This window comes from Oryzias latipes, chromosome 11 (genome assembly GCF_053564925.1).
Source record: "Oryzias latipes strain Hd-rR chromosome 11, Olatipes_Hd-rR_3.1".
In the NCBI taxonomy this organism is placed as follows: domain Eukaryota; kingdom Metazoa; phylum Chordata; class Actinopteri; order Beloniformes; family Adrianichthyidae; genus Oryzias; species Oryzias latipes.
In genome coordinates this window covers 25,462,641-25,483,217 of record NC_136247.1, presented here as the reverse complement: position 1 = coordinate 25,483,217, position 20,577 = coordinate 25,462,641, and the positions used below count along the sequence as shown (strand labels likewise).

The window sequence follows — 20,577 nt, the reverse complement described above, 5'->3', positions numbered from 1 at the left end:
TAGCATTCCTCAGCATTCCACCAGCACCAATTCATTTTCTCCGTCCGAGATGACACGTAAACCTCTGGAAAAGCCATTGCAGATTGGCCATTCTAAGTTATCCGATGAGGAGCATCAGAAACACAGAGAGGAGGGTTCGTGCTACTACTGCGGCAAGCAGGGCCATCAGGTTTCGCAATGCCGACTACGTTTAAACTCCGGAGCGCCCCCCCCCCCGCTAGAAGACAGGCCGCAGAAGGGTCAGTCGGTCATTTCCACCAGAAAAGACTTTTTATATATCCCTGTCAAGCTTTGCTATAACTCAGAGATCTCTGACTCCCGAGCCCTCATTGATTCCGGAGCCGAATGGAGTCCAATCGAGCAGCTGGTTTGGGGGATCAACACCTCTCGCTCATCACCCATCGCACGAAACCGATACTAATCACTTCAGGAAATCACCGTGAACATATTCAATTTTTCCTCACTCAGTCTACTCAAAATCCCGTAGTCTTAGGTTATTCTTGGCTCAAACTTCACAACCCCCAGTTTGATTGGGTTCATCATCGCGTTATTAATTGGAGCGTGTTTTGTTTGGCTAACTGTCTCCAGTCAGCCATTCCTGCCGCCACACCCCACTGTGAAGCTATTTCCGAAAATTTTGATCTCTCTAAAGTTCCTTCGTGTTATCATAAATTCAAGGCCATTTTCAGCAAAGCCAAACCCAGTTCCCTACCACTTCATTGACCTTATGATTGTGCCATGGAATTACTTCAGGGCTCTACCTTACCTAAAGGTAGATTATTTAATCTATCCGGTCCCGAGAAAGCAGCCATGGGGGTCATACATCCAAGAGGCACTTTCCTCGGGACACAATCGTCCCTCAGCTTCTCCAGTGGGCGCGGGGTTCTTCTTTGTTGAAAAGAAGGATAAATCCTTACGCCCCTGTATTGATTACTGCGAACTTAACCAAATAACAGCTAAAGATAAGTATTCTCTTCCACTCATTAGCTCCGTATTCGATTCAGTTCAAGGAGCTAGTATATTTTCTAAATTAGATCTCCAAAACGCCTATCACCTTGTATGCATGAGAGAAGGTGATGAATGGAAGACCGCATTCAACACTCCCTGTGGCAGTTTCCCGTGACTGAAACTCCACACAGGAACTCAAACATACACACACATACACATCATATACTCAGGAACCAAGCTAATGCTGGTTGGGTGGGCGCACACATTCAACCATTTAAAACATTTTAGCAAGTTCCTGATAACACACGCTGATATACACACTGTTAACTCTTTTATTGTTTTGGGTGATTTGTTTGGGTGTATTATGTTTATGTTTTTGTAAGTTTTGCTGACTTGTGTCTTACCTTCTTCAGTTTCACTTCCTGGGTCAACGGACCCAACTTCTGGGTTTGGTAGGCTTTTGTAGAGCCTGACCAAAAATCAACCATTAACCTCAACTGGAACCACATGGCCCAGGGGAGGGACCATGTCTTATAAAAGAGTGAGAATTTTGGTTCAGGAGAGAGAGGAGTTTGTGTTTCAGAGCATGTATTGACATTGCTGGTTACCTGCTAGAAAATAAATAAGTCATTTTTACATTCACAAAAACTTCTGGAGTGGTTTTTATTGTTTTTGCCTTGGACCTGTTGGTCTCACTCCGGACCGGAGCGTGACATTCCCCTTGGTCATTACGAGTATCTTGTAATGCCATTTGGCTTGACCAATGTCCCCACAGTCTTCCAGCTGCTTGTGAATGATGTCCTCTCGTGACTTCATTAACTGCTTTGTATTAGTCTATTTAGATGACATCTTAATTTATTCTTATGACCCCACTCAACACGAGAACCATGTACACCTTGTTTTGTCCAGACTTTTGCAAAACCAACTTTTTGTTAAGGCCGAAAAATGTGAATTCCATGTTTCATCCATTCATTTCCTGGGTTACGTCTTTGAAGCAGGTAGCATCCGCCCCGAACCGGCCAAAATTGAAGCCATTTCCCTGTGGGAACTGCCAGAAACTCGTAAGAAGTTGCAACAATTTCTGGGGCTCTGTAATTTTTACCGTACATTTATTCCTAACTATAGCAGCATTGCCTCTCCGCTTACTCAGCTCACTTCGATCTCCAAATCCTTTAAATGGAACCCAAAAGCTCAGGCCTCCTTCGACACCCTCAAAAGACTCTTTGTCTCCGCACCCATTCTTATTCAACCCGATCCCACTAGGCAATTCATCATCGAAGTCGACACATCCGATTCCGGTGTTGGTGCAGTCCTGTCTCAAAGAAAATTGTCCTCAGGCAAGCTAAAACCTTGTGCCATCTACTCACAAAAATTATCACCCACAGAAAGCAATTACGACGTGGGAAACTGGGAACTCTTAGCCATCAAGTTGGCCCTGGAGGAGTTCTTAATCAATTTGAATATAATATCCTAGTTTTGTGTGACTTTTTTAAGTGTATCTTAAAGTACAGTTTGTATATGTTGTTATTTTCCAGTTCTACAATGACATACTGCTGTTATTTTTTCAAATGTATTTTGTCTCAAAAAAACAGATCATTAAAAAAAATATCAACAAAATATGAGATATGAAATAAAAAGAAAGGCCTTTTAAAAGAAGCAGCTCTTTTTATTTTGAGAACCCAAAACGCTCATTACACTTTTCTGCTTTTTTAAATTTCATTACAAACTATTCTTGCTGATAAAAGTTGAAACGTTCCTCCTAAGACTGATTATCAGGGTTTGCTTCTGGAGCGGATTTCTTGTGACAGAAGTCTGGGTTGATAGAAGAAAAAAAACAATTAGTTATTTTTGTCAACAACAAATGCCTTTACTGTCCTTTCTTCTAGTACTGTGCCGCGGTTGTTTGTTTGTCCTCTCAGTGTTGTGGTTGACACTCACCAGCCACTCCGTCATAGACGTACGGCTTCTTTTTAGGGAACCTCAGACACTCTGTGAGTTTCCTGTGGTCGTCATGGGCGGCTTTGTGCTGCTCAACGTCCCGATGTGAACCTTCTTCCTCTGACACACAGCATATGAGAGTGAGATCAAACAGTCAAACCGAAAGTCTGTTTTCAGTGTGAACATGGGTTTTACTGTAGCTGAGCAGGTATCGAACTCTTGAGCACTTGTAAACCAGCAACAAACAATCAGAGCAGCTCTCATAGAAGTCCACAGCTCCGGTGTCATTGTACTCCACAGGCTGTCCGTCCTCCTCCACTCCTGACACACAAAAACAGTAGTGGACAAAGTAAACAACTCGTTTTAGGTCATTACAAAGCCGAAGCACCGGTTTTTGATCATTTTTGTTTAATTCATTAATCACAAAATGTGTTTTATTACTATTATTTTTGAAAAACTAAATAACTAATAGATGAATCAATGAGTAAGACGAGCACAACGTCTTTATTGACACTTACGGATGTTGACTGCATGCAGGGTTTGGAGCTCGGTCTCATTGTTAGAAGGTACGGTCACATTGATGAAGCTCGTAGTGCAGGAAGAAAGGTTGTGACTGAGAAAAAGCAACACAAACCGACGTCACGTGAACAGGAAACGTCACATGGAATGATACGCTTTAAGTTCCAGAGGCAGAACTCACTGGAATATGGTCCTCTCGATGTACGAGAAGGTTTTATTGTCTGGAAGGAGTTTAAACTCCACGTGTGAGCTGGACACATTTGGCAAGAAAGCTTCAACTGCTTCATGGTCGGACACGCCCCAGACCAGAACCCAGTTCCTGAAAATCTGCATGAAGCAAAGGCGTGTTTGAATCAGTGGCTGAGAACAAGTTAGAATTTAATAATGAAATAAAAAACACAAAAGTTTGAAATGTTTGTGGAGCAAATGAAGGGAAATGTTGCACATCAGAGCACGACTTTTAGGGGTCACCAAAGTCGATCATCTGCCTCCATCTATCCCTATCCTCCTCAGTCAAACCTCCACATCTAGATGTTCCTCCACCTGCTCACCACCCACAGCAAGACACAAGAGTCAAAGAAGATGAGCTTTTCAAACATCTCCTTCCATCTTTTCTTCACACTTGCAGAGCCTGTCAACATGTCTCCATAACCTGCTGATTCATCATGCAGTCAAACTTCCTCATGAAAGCGTCCCTCCGTGCTTCACCTTGTTCAGGTCTTTTGTCGGCAGCCTTTTGGCCAAACCGTCACACTCTGAGGCGTTTGGAGCTGCATGTGAGCCGATCACTGCCAGCAGCAGCAGCACTGAGATCTTCTCTGCACTCATCTTTATCAGACACAGAAACTCTGCCGCACTGACAGGAGCTTTTAAAACCTGTAATGGGGTCAACTCAAACTTTGTGTGTTCTCGGTACACACAAATAACTTCTTAAAGCGAAATGCTAATGATTAATGGGATCAAACAGAAGGGAATTTCAACTGCCCACCAGATCAATGTGACTCTACTCAGAGAATATTTAAAGAGATGTTATTGAGAAAAATGCATTGATTTGGGTTTTTCTGAAGGAAAAAGACAGCTTGAACCACTATGCATCATAGATTGCATCACCTGGTCAGAGCTGCACATGACAAATCCTCACAGAAACTCCACATATTTCAAAATTGCAGATGATGTACTGATCACAGGCTAAGGGGAGACACAAGAGGCTGCTGAACGTGATCATGATTAGAAATTAAGACTGTTCTTAAACAGGTGCATACAGAAGAACTTCAAATTAAATGCAGAAAAATTAAAATTGCACCGAAAAGAAGTTGCCTACATTGGACATTTTCTAACAGCTGATGGGTTGAAGATAAACCCTGAAAAAGTGAGAGCCATCAATGAAATGCCACAACCTGCAGATGTCAAAGCACTGCAGAGGCTCTTAGGAATGGTGAACTATTTAGCCAAGTTCTGCCCACATCTCTTTGACTAAAGACTAAATGAAGCTCACAGTGCAGTGTGATGCCTCAGACACATGGTTGGGAGCAGCACTCATGCAGAATGGTAAGCCGCCTTTGCCAAATAGACCTTGGGCAAAGGTGGGCACAGACTTGTTTTGCTTTGACAACAGAGACTATTTGATCACAGTGCACTATTACACACATCTTTGGGAAATAGATTATCTACCAGACACAAAGTTCACTATAGTGATAAAAAACTTAAGGCTCATTTTGCTCGCCAAGGCATCCCAGATATATTCATATCTCATTAAAAGAAACTGTATTTCCAATAATATTCCATATGTTGACAATTTCACCACCTTCTAAAACAGACCATCTCTCTTTAAAACAGACGGCATCCATCCAAACCAAACAGGATCTCAACTTCTGTCCATGAACATTGAACTCACACTCCGCTCTGCTAAACTGATCACTGACCGTCTGGTCCACCAGCATCCATCCTCAGTTAGAACCACAGTTTTCACTCAACACATCCCAGTTCACAAAAGAAGCAGATCTCACAAACACCCCCAGCTCAAATCCACCAGCACAGTTTGATATCTCAATCACATTCACGCATGACTGGACAAAAAATATGAATCAATCCATCTGCACGCACACATGGTTTTGAACTTTGCTGTTTTAAACATTGGCTGTCTTTAAACACATCTTTTATTGTGAAAGAGCTCATTTTAGACAACAACTTAGATTACTTTTTTTAACAGAGACCTGGCTAGGTACTCATGCTCCTGTTAGTCTCACTGAAGCTTCCCCACTAAATTTTAACTTTCTATTTACTACCAAGGGAGATAAAAAAGGCGGTGGCACTGCATCGATTGCTTGTGGCTCATTTGCAACCAAAACAATCACGCTAGATAGCTACTACTCATTATGCATTTTTTTTTAACACACCATCTATTTTGTTTAGTCTGTAATACATGTACTATCCCCTGGCATTCTTATTGTTATGACTATTGTTCTTGTCATGAATAACTGTTCTATTTGTTTTTAATAATAAAGTTAAAAAAAACAACAGTTGACAAACCTTCAACAACACTATCATCAACAATAAAAACGATATTAATGCATTTTGCAATTTCAAAGAATCTTGTTGGGTAAATTAACTCGCAAATTCAAAGCCTTTCCCATAAACCTCATCTTTAACTAGTTTGAAAAATAGTTTTTTTCAGTTAAAATTTAACTGACTTGGTTTTTTCTTCGTTAAATTAGAATGAGGTAAAAAAAAAAGTATTCATATTACATTATGGACTGTAATAAAAAGTTTTAAGCTGATTTTTTTTCCATGATCATTTGTACTAATTTAAGTTACATTAATAGTTGTATCTCTGAATTCACTGTAGCTGTGGTAATAGGGTTCTTAAGTATTCTCCTAATAATTCTAGACAAAATGTCCAACTTTTGTGGAACCTTTTAAAGTGTCTGTAACCCCTTAGCATAAGAAAACGTTTACCAGTAAAAGTGAGCCAGTGTAATTTTTATCTGTATTTAATATCTATATTTGGTAAACTTAAAATTATGATTATTTTTTTATTTAATACAATTAAATAGAAAAAGATGAAAAATTATATTATGGACTGTGACAAAAGGCTTTTAATTTCATTACAAAACCTCCATGATTCCGAGTGTACACGAAATCACCCTCCTCAAAATCTGGGGCCAGACACTGATCCTTCATCTTAAGGTCTCTTTGTCTCCTGACGTTTTCCATCCTACGCTGCACCGCTTCGTAGGCCACAGCTAAAGAGATCTGGTGCTCTTCAAACCATTCGCCCAAAGGGAAACCTCGGTTCTCTGCCAAACATCAGAAAATATGGGGTCATACCAGTTGATTGATGGACAGTCGCTTGTAGGCTAATGTAATTTGAGAAAGGTGCTGAGGCCATCTGCGTTTCTGTTCAGGAGGTAATGTTCGTAAGAGGTCGTGCAGTGTGCGGTTAAAGCGTTCACATTGCTCATTCCCTTGGGGATGGTAAGGGGTTGTGTGGCTTTTGTCAATCTGATAAAGTTTGCAAAGTTGGTGCACTAGATTACTTTCAAAATTCTGCTTCTGGTCCGAATAAATGCTGGCTCTGCAACAGTGCTAGCTCATTGATCTTTTGTACGGACCGTTTGTGCATATTTTGAAAACACATCTGTCATCACCAAAATGTTCTTCCCTACCATCAGTAGCCGGATCCAGCACAGTAAAATCTATTGCCAGAATTTCTTGAGGTCGAGAGGCTTTCACTGAACCCATATAAGTCTTTATTTTAGGCTGTAATGCCTAAAAAACGCACCTCTTACAGCTCCTGCACCACTTCTCCACATCTGAATACATGTTCGGCCAATAATACATCGACTGAATCAACTGCAAAGTCCGTTCGGTGCCCTGATGGTCATGCTCATAATGCAGGGAGTGAAGAATGGACTCCTGTAAAGACTGAGGCAGCACTAACTGATTAGCTTCTCCCTGTCCGTCTGAACTGTAAATACAGCGGTAGAGTACCGACTCGTGCTCCCGGAGACGCTTCCACTGCCTTATCAATTCCCAGACTGGTTTACTTAACCCGTGCCTCTGTCTTGCATCTGGCATTTTACCGCTTTCCCAGTATTTCATAAAGGGACCAAGGACAGGGTCTTGCTGCTGTAAAGGGTAGAGGTCTGAAGGAGACAACCCAGGTAAAGTACTTATCTCCGCTTGCACCCCTAAAACCCTCTCACTCTCCAAAGGCCTAGCCTCTGACAACTCCAACACTGGATGCTGACGGGACAACGTCTCAGCATTGGCATTTTGGGAACCTGGGCTATACTTTTTTTGTAAAATCAAACGCTGCCAGCTCAGACCTTTGCTCTGTGGCACCCAACTTTGCTGTCGCTAGATGACTTAACGGGTTGTTGTCCGTGAACACTGCATGCGTTCCCCAGCAGATACTCCCGAAACTTCTCCGTAACCGCCCACTTGATTGCCACAAGCTCCAAATTCATGGAGCTGTAGTTATTCATGTTCCTTTCGGTAGGCTTAAAGCTACGACTTGCAAAAGCCACGGGACGCCACTTACCTTCATGCTCTTGAGACAGTACAGCCCCCAACCCCGCATGACTAGCATCTACCTCCACCACAAAGGGTTTCTGAAAGTCTGCATAAGCAAGAACAGGGGTAGTTTTTAAAGCTTCAGTTCCTGAAAGCTTTGCTCACACTCTGCGTCCCAAAATTCATCCACCGGCTTTTTAGGCGTCTTACCCTTTCTTCCAGGAGGGAGAAATCTAGCTACCAAATGGTTTAATGGAGAAGCAATCTTTGCAAACCATGCGATAAACCTTCCGTAGTAGCTTGCAAGCCCCAAAAAAGATCTGAGGTCAGCTAGGTTAGCTGGTCTTCTCCAGTCACGGACTACAACAGCTTTCTCTGGATCAGTCGACAGCTCCTCAGCTGACACCACATGGCCCAAATACTTCAGCTGCTTCTAAAAAAAACGGCACTTTAAGCCTTGTGCATCTAACCGAGAGAAAACTTGTTCTAAACGTTGCAGATGTTGTTCAACAGAGGAAGAAAAAACAATGACATCATCCAGATACAGTAGCACCGACTGAAAACGACAGTCCTCAAAAAGTCTTTCCATGAGGCGCTGGAAAGTGCTGGGTGCATTGTATAACCCAAAAGGCATTCGATTGAACTCAAATAAACCAAACGGTGTGCAAAAAGCTGTTTTTGCCTTGTCCTTTTCAGCCACCTCCACCTGGATGTATCCACTGGCTAAATCAAGTGTTGTGAACCACTGTGCTCCAGCCAAAGCCTCCAAAGACTCGTCAATTCTTGGCAAGGGGAATGCATCTTTTCTGGTCCTAGCAGTCAGCTGCCTGTAATCTACTCGGCAGCTGAATGGGCGGCCGTGGTGCAGCGGTAGGGCGGTCAACCCATGATCGTGAGATTGCAGGTTCGATTCCTGCCTTGCACGCCCCTGTGTCCTTGGGCAAGACACTGAACCCCACCTTGCCCCTGGTTGGAGGTTGGCGCCAATGTTCTGCAGCGGAGCCGCCATCAGTGTGTGAATGTGTGTGTGCATGGGTGAATGGGACTGTGACTGTAAAGCGCTTGGGCCTTCGTAAGAAGGTAGAAAGTGCTATATAAGTATACACCATTTACCATTACGAACTTCCTCAGACCACCATCCTATTTTTGCACAAGCACAATGGGTGATGCATATGGGCTGCTGCTTTCTTGGATAAAATGACTTTTTAGCAACTGTTTGATGTGGCTGCGTGCCAGCTCATACTGGAATGGATGAATTCTTCTGCATGGCTGTCTGACTGGTGTTTCATCTAATAGTAGGATCTCATGTGTCATTAGATTTGTCCAACCCACATCAAGGTCATTCTTAGCAAAAACTCTGTTGTATTTTGACAACAGAGCCTTAACCTGCTCTTTGTCCTTTTCATCCAGATGCTCAAGCTGTGGCAGAATTGAGTCAGTGGTATCTGGAGTAGCTTCAGAGCTAAAGGTTGTGGCCACACAACTTTCAGAATTAACTGAAATGCATGCCTCAGGTCCACTCCCTTGTGCCACACAAACTGTTTGGAATGCAGCCACCACTCTCCGGGGTGTTAACCATGTCTCACTCGTACCAACATTGGTAACGGGGACATATGTCCTACCTCCTTCTGCTTTCACTAAGGAAGGCGAAACCAACAAGCCCTCAGGGAGACCATTATTCTCTGGCCCCAAGGGCTCAACACAAAGATCTACATGTTGATGCGCAGGCATATGTGGACATGTCACAGGGACATACACCAGACTACCCGGCGGAATGCAAACAGGCTTCTTACCTTGTAGACGTGCAGGATAAGGGTCAGGAGAGTTATTAATTACCTCCATCTTCTGGGAGAATCTCAGGGACTTCCTCCAACTAAAGACAGGGGCCTCCCAAAGGTCTGAGCCATATTGCTCGTGTAATTCACAGAACAAAGGGTTAAACACTTTCATTCCCAACACCCCAGGCACAGAAACCTTCCTTTGCTTCATGGAATAGTCCATTGGGTCTATTACAATCAATATGCCTCGGCTGGGAAGGGTTACACCCAGTACTGTGACATCCAACTCAATGTAACCCAAGTAGGGGAATGCTTAATCCATTTGCAGCTTACAGGCCCAGCCACCCACAATCTTTAAAGCTTTGTTCAGACAGGTGAGAAAAGTTAGTTCGAAAACAACTTTCGGTTAGGGTGGTGACCAAAGACCCTGGATCCATCAGACATGGAACCATAACCCCTTCAAAATCAACCTCCCCCTCCACACACTCCCCAATCAGTCTGTTCATTTGAAGGTCATCAGTGTAGCCTTGCAAACCCCCCACCAGTGTTTGGCTCTGTGCACTGGGGGGTTCTAGTTTCCTGCTGGTTTTGATGGCATTCCAGTCACATTCTCTCCCCTAAATCTTTTCAGGGCAAAATTTGGCAATATGCCCACTCTGTTCGCATCTGAAGAGGATTGGTTTCCCATCTACAGTTCTTCTTGGCCTCATTGTGTGTACTCTAGAGGGAGGTGAACTCTGACGTTTGAAGGCCTTAATGACCAATTCTAGCTGTGTCTGTTGTGGTTTCAACAAGGACATTAATTCACCATATTCTGAGGAACTACAGGTAACACTCTCAGAGGAGGCAGCCACTGTACTACAGTTAAGCTTCAGAGGCTGATTTCCATATTGTGCCATCCACGTAGTGGCTTTACCCCTCACTTCCCGAATAGTCCACTGTGGGTTGACATTAATCAGATCATTCAACCTCATCCTCAATGCTGAATTACTGACACCATCACAGAATTGGTCACGCAGGTCTTTGGATGCTGTAACAGCAGCATGCCCATCAGATTTTACTATCTGCTCCATTGAAGAATTCCATTAAAGTTCCATTAAAGAATGTGAATAATCGATTAACGATTCACTCTCTTGTTGCTTGCGGTTAAAAATTTTTTCGTTGTAATGCAACCCGAGAGTGTGTTCCACCATATACATCTTTAAGAGCTGCAAAAATACCCTCAACACATTCTCTTTGATCTCTGGGCAAAAAGTTTATCTCTGTACGAGCAGCTCCCTCAAGATGATCAAAGACAATTTGGGCTCGTTCATTCTCAGATCTTCCCCTGGTTTGTACAGCAATGGTCATTAGTTCAATCCATTCAAAGTCAATGAGTCTGTATTGTCCAGATTTCCTGAAAAAAACAGGCAGCTTTCTGTCCTGCTGCACATAGATCACTGGAGTTGGTCTTACAGTCTCAATGTTCGCACTTGAGGCTCCAGGTGAGGATGACGGACCGGGGTTTGTGGCTGCCGCTCTCACGGTAGCAAGTTCATTTTCCAGGTCCTTTATCCGCCGTGACATGTCCCCCTTCTCAGACTCCACGACTCCTGAGCAGATACTGCCCCTGCTGTCCTCAAAAATAAGTAAAAGACAAATGCTCTGCAGAGTTTACAGAAAAAAAATCAAGTCACTTCCCTTTGGTATCCTGCCGACAACGCCAAATGTTACACCGAGTAAAAACTTATAACTGCCATAAAGCAAGTCAAAGTTTTATTAACACAGGATCATTATTTGCAGTACAATACCATTGTACCGATGACATCACAGCAAACGTGCGAAAAAAAGAAAATCACAATCGTTGCAAAACCAAAAATAAAAAATTCAAATATGCAAGAAAACTGTGATGCACAGCACACTCGGTCAGATACGGCACTTATAAAACAATGTCCAATAGAAAAGAGAGGAAGTGACTTTAACAAAAATGACAAACAAAATACAAAGAAGTAGTCCGCTCCTGCACTTGATTATTCAATCATGCCGCGTGAGCTCGTGAGGAGCGGACAAAAAACACAAAAACCAAAGAACTAAAACAGGACAGCAGGGCACAAAAAAAAAAGTACACTTAAAGTTGTTTTTTTTTTTTTAACTTGTCCTGTCCAACAGCTGGGCAGGCAGATGAGAGCTGACGGCCTCTTGCGTTGGACATATTTTACTTTAACAAGAGGGGTTATTAATCTTCAGACAAACCAAAGGTATGTCTGAATAAACCCCTTTTGTAATTGAGGCCAAACTTTATTAATTCCAATCAGGTTTGAAAATCTTTAGTGTTGGACCGGACGGAAAAGGAAAGAAGGGAAGTAGAGAGAGGGATGTTAGAGAGAGAGGGGGGGTAAGAGGGTGATAATAGGAGGGTGGGGATAAGACCATGAAGCAGCATAAAGCAACAAGTTTACTGGTTGTTAATCATTATGGTAAGGTTCAAATGTAGTACAAAAAGGGCGGGGCCTGTCCACACACACTCAAATTTTATCAACACACCTGCTGGCTGAAAGAAAAAAAAAACGTCCACATGTCAACATGTACACAAAACAGATAGTGTTCACACACACATACTTATGCCTTTAAACCAACTAGTGTGAAATATTTCAGTCATTTAATCATGCAAACTTTTAGTGCAAAGGTGAGCTAACACCTGTGCTCAGGTGTTTATGTTTTTCTAAAATGGACGGTGGAATGTGAAAAGAAGGAAGGAGAGTGCCCAGCCATCCCCACACCAAGACCCCCGCCGCATCAGCAGCGGCAGCCGGAACCCCCAACGCCACACGGCCGCAGGCAGGGAACAACCGCACCCTGGGCGACCCAGCCCACCACCCAGGCCAGGGCCAGGAGGACCGCCGCGAGGCCCCCAGAGCCAGAGAGCAGGGAGGCATGGAGGGAAAGGGAGCGTCGCCCCAGCCCAACCAGGAGGGCAGCCCCCCGCCGCGCCGGGAGAGCCCAACGAAGGGCCCCACCCGAGAAGGGCGCCCACAGCCCCATACGAGCAGCCCACCACCCCCCAGGAGTTCCGGGCATTCCCCCGCCCCAACCCCAGGTACGAGCCAGGACCCCCCAAGGGAGACCCGCCCCACACTCCAGGCAGCCACCCACCCGGCCCACGGTTGGTCCAGGGAGGAGCAAGGCAGGGGCCAGCCGCCCCCGCCCAGGAGGGGAGCACCCCGGGGAGAAAGGGGACCCACCAGGGGTGTTGTTAACTTGGCCCGACCAGGCTCGGCCACAGTTGGAGACTTGGCGGGGCCCAGTACCCAGGGGCAAAGACCCGAACCCACCCCCCAGGGACAGACCAAGTAAACTTGTAGTACACTTAAATAGACTACTTTCTGCTAAGGGGTTATGTGCCACAAGATTAAAGTACTAGTTGTGGATTAATTTTGTTGTTCTTAATAGCTATTTACTTAATCAGTTTGAATATAATAACCTAGTTCTGTGTGACTTTTTTAAGTGGATCTTAAAGTGCGGTTTGTATATTTTGTTATTTTCCAGTTCTATAATGACAGACTGTTGTTATTTTTTCAAATGTGTTTTGTCTCAAAAGAACCAAAATCATTAAAAAAATTAAAATAAAATGAGATATCCTCCTGAGAACTTAGGAAAAAAAGTGTCTCACAATTTCTGTTTTTTGTGATTTCTTATCTATTTGGGCCTAAAAGAAACACCTTACAATTTTAATTTTTTTTAGATGTTTTTTATTTTAATTTCCCAACACGTCCACTGTAGAAGATAACAGCACGATATTTCTGTGAAAATAGAAGTTTTTGAAATTTGGAAAATCAGAAAAAAGGAGCAGGTTAAATCTTTAGAGTGATATTCACCCAAAAAACATTCAATTTTGTTCTAAAACAACAAAATTCTGTATCACTCTTTTGTTACTTGTTGGACCATCTGCTACAGAGGAAGATCGACCGGTAAATTGAGAGCATTGCTTATTGGCTCAGCTCTCTCCTCACCACAACGGACCAGTACATCAACGGCATAACTATGGACGCCACTCCGATCTGCCTGTCAATCTCATGCTCCTGTCTTCCCCTCCTCATGGACAAGACTCCAAGATATTTAAACTTCTCCACCTTGGGCAGGGACACTTCACCCACCAAGAGAGGGCAAACTACCTTTCTTCGGTCGAGAAACACGCCTCAGACTAAGCGGGGTTGACCCTCATCCCAGCCGCTTCACACTCTGCCACAAACCGCCCTAATGCACGCTGGAGGTCCCAGCTTGATGAAGCCAACAGGACAAAGTCATCTGCAAAAAGCAGAGATGAAACCCTGTGGTCCCCAAACCAGACCCCCCTCCGGCCCCTGCCTGTGTCCATAAAAACTATGAACAGAACCGGTGATAAAGAGCATCCTTGCCGGAGTCCAACCTGCACCAGCAACAGGTTTGAGTTAAAGTGAGGATAAGATCACTGGACAGCCCTCAGTAAGGCTCCCCGGACCCCATACTCCCAAAGCACCCTCCAAAGGACACCATGTGGAAAGCGGTCGAACGCCTACTCCAAATCCACAAAACACATCTGGACTGGATGAGCAAACTCCCGCATTCCCTCCAGCACCCTTAAGATGGTGTAGAGCTGTTATGTAGTACGTGCCGGCAACAACACCTCAAATACAATCATCCTCAACACCGGGGAACCCCGAGGCTTTGTGCTTAGTCCGCTGCTCTTCACCCTGCTGACACATGACTGCACAACAACCCACAGCACCAACCACCTTGTGAAATTTGCAGACGACACAACCATGGTAGGTCTTATCACCAAGGGCCATGAGACCAACAACAGGGAAGAGGTAGATCTGCTGACAAAATGGTCCGGAGATAATAAGCTCCTGCTAAATGTCAGCAAGACAAAGGAGATTGTTGTCAACTTCCAGAGGGGCCACACTCAACACCTGCCACTGATCATCGACGGTACTGCTGTGGAGAGAGTGAGCACCACAAAATTCCTGGGGGTACACATCAATGAGGACCTCTCCTGGACCGCCAACACCACATCATTGGCAAAGAAAGGCCAGCAACTTCTTTACTTCCTGCGGAAACTAAAAAGATCAGGTGCTTCTCAAGCCATCATGACCACATTTTACAGAGGAACCATTGAGAGCATCCTCTCCAGCTGCATCACTGTGTGGGGTGGCAGCTGCACACACAGCAACAGGAGAGCCCTGCAGCGCATAATCAACACAGCCAGGAGAATCATTGGAGCACCACTCCTCTACCTGCAGGACTTATACATCATCCGCTTCACAAACAAAGCACTAACAATAATCAAGGACGCACACCACCCTGCACACAAGCCTTCTGCCCTCGGGGAGGAGGTACAGCAGCCTCCGCTACCGCACCACCAGGCTCAGAAACAGCTTCACACACCAGCCATAAGGAATGCTAAACACCCTCTCCCCTCTCCACCTACCCACCACCCATCTCACCCCATGAACAGTGCTCAAACGAAACCCCCCCCCCCCCGCTGCCTTGAGACACTGCCTCAAGTGCACTCGTACTTTAATGGCTACTAGCCAAATTGTCTTTCTTTTCATTTATTCATCTTATTTTATTTTTCTTCTCTTGAACAGACATGAGAGAATAAGAAACGGAATTCCGATTCATTGTATGTGATGCACATGTGAAGAATCGACAATAAAGTAGACTTTGACTACTGTTCCACGACCAGGACGGAAACCGAACTGTTGTTCCTGGACCTGAGGTCCTGGGTGGGGGATGTGAAAAATCAACATCAATGGGAGACCTTTCTGTGTGGAGTTCGCATGTTCTCCCCGTGCATGTGTGGGTTCTCTCCGGGATCTCCGGCTTCCTCCCACCGTCCAAAAACATGCTTCTTAGGTTAATTGGCAACTCTAAATTGTCCCTAGGTGTGAGTGTGAGAGTGAATGGATGTGTGATTGTGGACAATCTACCCTGAGACAAACTGGCGACTTGTTCAGGTTGTCCCCTGCCTTCGCCCACAAGTGGCCGGGATAGGCTCCAGCAGCCCCGTGACCCCGAAAGGGATAAAACGGTATAGAAAATGAATTACGAAAATGAATGAATTCAAGTTAAGTAAAAAAATAAGTTATTTTTTTCCTGAATCTCATCCTCATCCTTTTTATCATCCAAAAGCTCCAAATCTGAATCTCCCTTAACCATCTGGTATAGAATCCTCTCTGCTTCACTTTTTTCTCCTAAAATAATGTGCAGCCATTAAGTACATTAAAATGGTCCCGGTGTCCTCTACAGTGGACATTCATTAAACGCCTGCTGTTTTAAAACAGAAAACATGAAACTTTTTTTAGATCTAAAAATATTGTTCCTAACATGTTTATGACCAAGAATATATATAAGTATCATGGCAAAAAAAAGGAATAGATACAGAATATTGGACTTGCCTTTCACCTTTCCATAAAATGAGGTAAATGGTATGGCAGCCATCTTGGTAGATGTAAAACTTAGAGTTCCTAGGATGCAAACTCATCACATGACACATCACTGGAAAGCTCAGGATGTCCTCTACAGTGTAGAGTAGGATTTGGAAAGGAATCTATTAATTCCTTAGAAACATACAGGTAAAAAATGAGCAGCTCTTTTTATTTTGAGAATCCAAAACACTTATTACACTTTTTTGCTTGTTTTTTTATTTCATTACAAACTATTCTTGCTGATAAAAGTTGAAACAATCCTCCTAAGACTGGTTATCAGGGTTTGCTTCTGGAGCGGATTTCTTGTGACAGAAGTCTGGGTTGATAGAAGAAAACAAACAAACGATTAGTTATTTTTGACAACAACAAATGCCTTTACTGTCCTTTCTTCTAGTACTGTGCCCCGGTTGTTCAGTTGTCCTCTCCGTGATGTGATTGACACTCACCAGCCACTCTGTCATAGACGTACGGCTTCTTTTTAGGGAACCCCAGACACTCGGCGAGTTTCCTGTGGTCGTCATGGGCGGCTTTGTGCTGCTCAACGTCCCGATGTGACCCTTCTTCCTCTGACACACAGCATATAAGAGTGAGATCAAACAGTCAAACCGAAAGTCTGTTTTCAGTGTGAACATGGGTTTTACTGTAGCTGAGCAGGTATCGAAATCTTGAGGACTTGTAGACCAGCAGCAAACAATCAGAGCAGCTTTCATAGAAGTCCACAGCTCCGGTGTCATTGTACTCCACAGGCTGTCTGCCCTTCTCTAGTCCTGACACACAAAAACAGTAGTGGACAAAGTAAACAACTCGTTTTAGGTCATATCAAAGCCAAAGCATCGTTTTTTTTTATCCTTTTTGTTTAATTAATCAATCACAAAATAATAACTTTTATTTAATAAAAAAATTAAATGAATAATAGATGAATCATTGATTAAGACGTGCACTCCGTCTTTTTTTTGACACTTACGGATGTTGTCAGCATGCAGGGTTTGGAGCTCGGTCTCAATATTAGATGGTACGGTCATATGGATGAAGTAAGTAGTGCAGGAAGAAAGGTTGTGACTGAGAAACAGCAACACAAACCGACGTCACGTAAACAGGAAACGTCACATGGAATGATACGCTTTAAGTTCCAGAGGCAGAACTCACTTGAACATGTTCCTCTCGATGTACGAGAAGGTTTTGTTGTCTGGAAGGAGTTTAAACTCCACGTGTGAGCTGGAGACATTTGGCAACATATCTATAGCTTCTTCACGGTCGGACACGCCCCAGACCAGAACCCAGTTACTGAAAATCTGCATGAAGCAAAGGCGTGTTTGAATCAGCGGCTGAAAACATGTCAGAATTTAACAATGAAATAAAAAACACAAACGTTTGAAACGTTTGTGGAGCAAATGAAGGGAAATGTTGCACATGAGAGCACGACTTTTAGGGGTCACTACAGTCGATCATCTGCCTCCGTCTATCCCTATCCTCCTCAGTCAAACCTCCACCTCTAGATGTTTCCTCCACCTGCTCACCACCCACAGCGAGACACAAGAATTAAAGAAGATGAGCTTTTCAAACATCTCCTTCCATCTTTTCTTCATACTTGCAGAGCCTGTCAACACGTCTCCATAACCTGCTGATTCATCATGCAGTCAAACTTCCTCATGAAAGCGTCCCTCCGTGCTTCACCTTGTTCAGGTCTTTTGTCGGCAGCCTTTTGGTCAAACCGTCACACTCTGAGGCGTTTGGAGCTGCATGTGAGCCGATCACTGCCAGCAGCAGCAGCACTGAGATCTTCTCTGCACTCATCTTTATCAGACACAGAAACTCTGCCGCACTGACAGGAGCTTTTAAAACCTGTAATGGGGTCAACTCAAACTTTTTGTGTTCTCGGTACACACAAATCACTTTTTAAAGCGAAATGCTAATGATTAATGGGATCAAACAGAAGGGAATTTCCACTCACCACTCACCAGATCAATGGGATCAATGGGACTCTACTCAGAGAATATTTAAAGAGATGTGATTGAGAGAAATGCATTGATTTGTGTTTTTCTGAAGGAAAAATGGTAAATGGCGTATACTTATATAGCGCCTTTCTTCCTACAAGGACAAAGCGCTTTACAGTCACACACCCATTCACCCAGTCACACACACATTCACACACTGGTGGCGGCTCCGCTGCCAAACACAGGCGCCCGCCTACCACCAGAGGCAAGGTGGGGTTCAGTGTCTTGCCCAAGGACACTTCGACTCATGGGTGTGCAAGGCTGGAATCGAACCTGCAATCTTACAATCATGGGTCGACCGCCCTACCGCTGCACCCCGGCCGCTAGAACCACTATGCATCATAGATTGCATCACCTGGTCAGAGCTGCACATGAAAAATTCACACAGAAACTTCACATATTTCAAAATTGCACATGATGTACTGATCACAGGCTAAGGGGAGACACAAGAGGCTGCTGAACGTGATCATGATTAGAAATTAAGACTGTTCTTAAACAGGTGCATACAGAAGAACTTCAAATTAAATGCCGAAAAATTGAAATTGCGCCGAAAAGAAGTTGCCTACATTGGACATTTTCTAACAGCTGATGGGTTGAAGAAAGACCCTGAAAAAGTTAGAGCCATCAATGAAATGCCACAACCTGCAGATGTCAAAGCACTACAGAGGCTCTTAGGAATGGTGAACTATTTAGCCAAGTTCTGCCCACATCTCTTTGACCAGTGTGAGGTGCTGAGAAAACTCACACAAAAACTAAAGGAAACTAGTACCAATGCTCCTGTGCTGAAGTATTACAGCCTGGAGGAGGAGCTCACAGTGCAGAGTGATGCCTCAGACACATGGTTTGGAGCAGCACTCGTGCAGAATGGCAAGCCCCCTTTGCCAAATAGACCTTGGGCAAAGGTGGGCACAGACTTGTTTTGCTTTGACAACAGAGGCCATTTGATCACAGTGCACTATTACTCACATCTTTGGGAAATAGATTATCTAACAGACACAAAGTCCACTACAGTGATAAAGAAACTTAAAGCTCATTTTGCTCGCCAAGGCATCCCAGATACATTCATATCTCATTAAAGGACACTGTATTTTCAATATTATTCCATATGTTGACAATTTCACCACCTTCTAAAACAGACCATCTCTCTTTAAAACAGACGGCGTCCATCCAAACCAAACAGGATCTCAACTTCTGTCCATGAACATTGAACTCACACTCCGCTCTGCTAAACTGATCACTGACCGTCTGGTCCACCAGCATCCATCCTCAGTTAAAACCAGTTATCATACAACACATCCCAGTTCACAAAAGAATCAGATCTCACAAACACCCCCAGCTCGAATCCACCAGCACAGCTAGATATCTCAATCGCATTCACACATGACTGGACAAAAAAGATGAATCAATCCATCTGCACACACACATGGTTTTGAACTTTGCTGTTTTAAATATTCGCTCTCTTTAAACAAATCATTTATTGTGAAAGAGCCCATTTCAGACAACAACTTAGATTACTTTCTTTTAACAGAGACCTGGATAAGTACTCATGCTCCTGTTAATCTCACTGAAACTTCCCCGCTAAATTTTAACTTTTTATTTTTTACCAAGGGAGATAAAGAAAGGTGGTGGCACTGCATCGATTGCTTGTGGCTCATTTATAACCAAAACAATCACGCTAGATAGCTACTACTCATTTGAGCATCATGCATTTTCTTTTAACAGCCCATCTATTTTGTTTACAGACCACCAAACCCTCCCTCGTGTTTTATTCTAGAATGTTCTGATTTTTTTTCATTCATACACTCCAAATACAGTAGAGTTTTAACAACTGGTGATTACCCACAACAACAGGGGCGCACTCTAGACTTGGTCATAGCCTATGCCCTATCCTGTAGTGTGTCTTCTGTTGTTGACATGGCTGTGTCAGATCACTGTTGTATATCTTTTGAATATCACCAGTTTTACTCGACAGGAAGCTCCAGATAGAACTGTGAGAAAACTAAACGTAACTCCTGATGTGGCTGTAAATTTTAGTAATATTTTACATCAAACTCCTGCTCAGATTTTACCTGCGTCGTGTGATTTTATGGTTGAGAATTTTAACAACAAACTACAGTCAGCCATCTATGCTTTAGCTCCACAGAAAAACGTTGAAAACTAAAGCTACAGCACCCTGGAGGAACGAACCAATCAGAGCCTTGAAACATGAATGCAGGAGGCCAGAGAGGAAGTGGAAAAAAACTAAATTTACTGTACATCGCGAAATTTTGAAAGAACAGCAAATGATGTACAGTCATGCAATAAAAAAGCTAGAACCCTCCACTTCTAAAACTTAATTTTACAAAACAAAAATCATCCCAAAGTTCTCTTTAAAACAATAGACAGTTTAACTAAAAGAGACTCTCAAAGGTCCTCCATAGCAGCCTCAGATGCTACATG

At 43.6% G+C, this 20,577-nt stretch overlaps 1 protein-coding gene across 1 annotated transcript; it reads right to left on the bottom strand.

Moving 5' to 3' along the window:
- Nucleotides 1–2,593: 2,593 nt before the first annotated feature.
- Nucleotides 2,594–18,094, bottom strand: LOC101169298 (saxitoxin and tetrodotoxin-binding protein 1). Its single transcript, XM_004073733.5, has 14 exons — nt 17,819–18,094; nt 17,291–17,436; nt 17,109–17,203; nt 16,786–16,911; nt 16,591–16,710; nt 16,410–16,460; nt 7,949–8,026; nt 6,549–6,701; nt 4,114–4,334; nt 3,587–3,732; nt 3,405–3,499; nt 3,082–3,207; nt 2,887–3,006; nt 2,594–2,760 (listed from the first exon to the last, which is right to left on the bottom strand). The coding sequence occupies exons 1-14, from the start codon at nt 17,936–17,938 to the stop codon at nt 2,708–2,710; spliced, it is 1,650 nt and encodes a 549-aa protein (XP_004073781.2). The 5' UTR covers nt 17,939–18,094; the 3' UTR covers nt 2,594–2,707.
- Nucleotides 18,095–20,577: the final 2,483 nt, after the last annotated feature.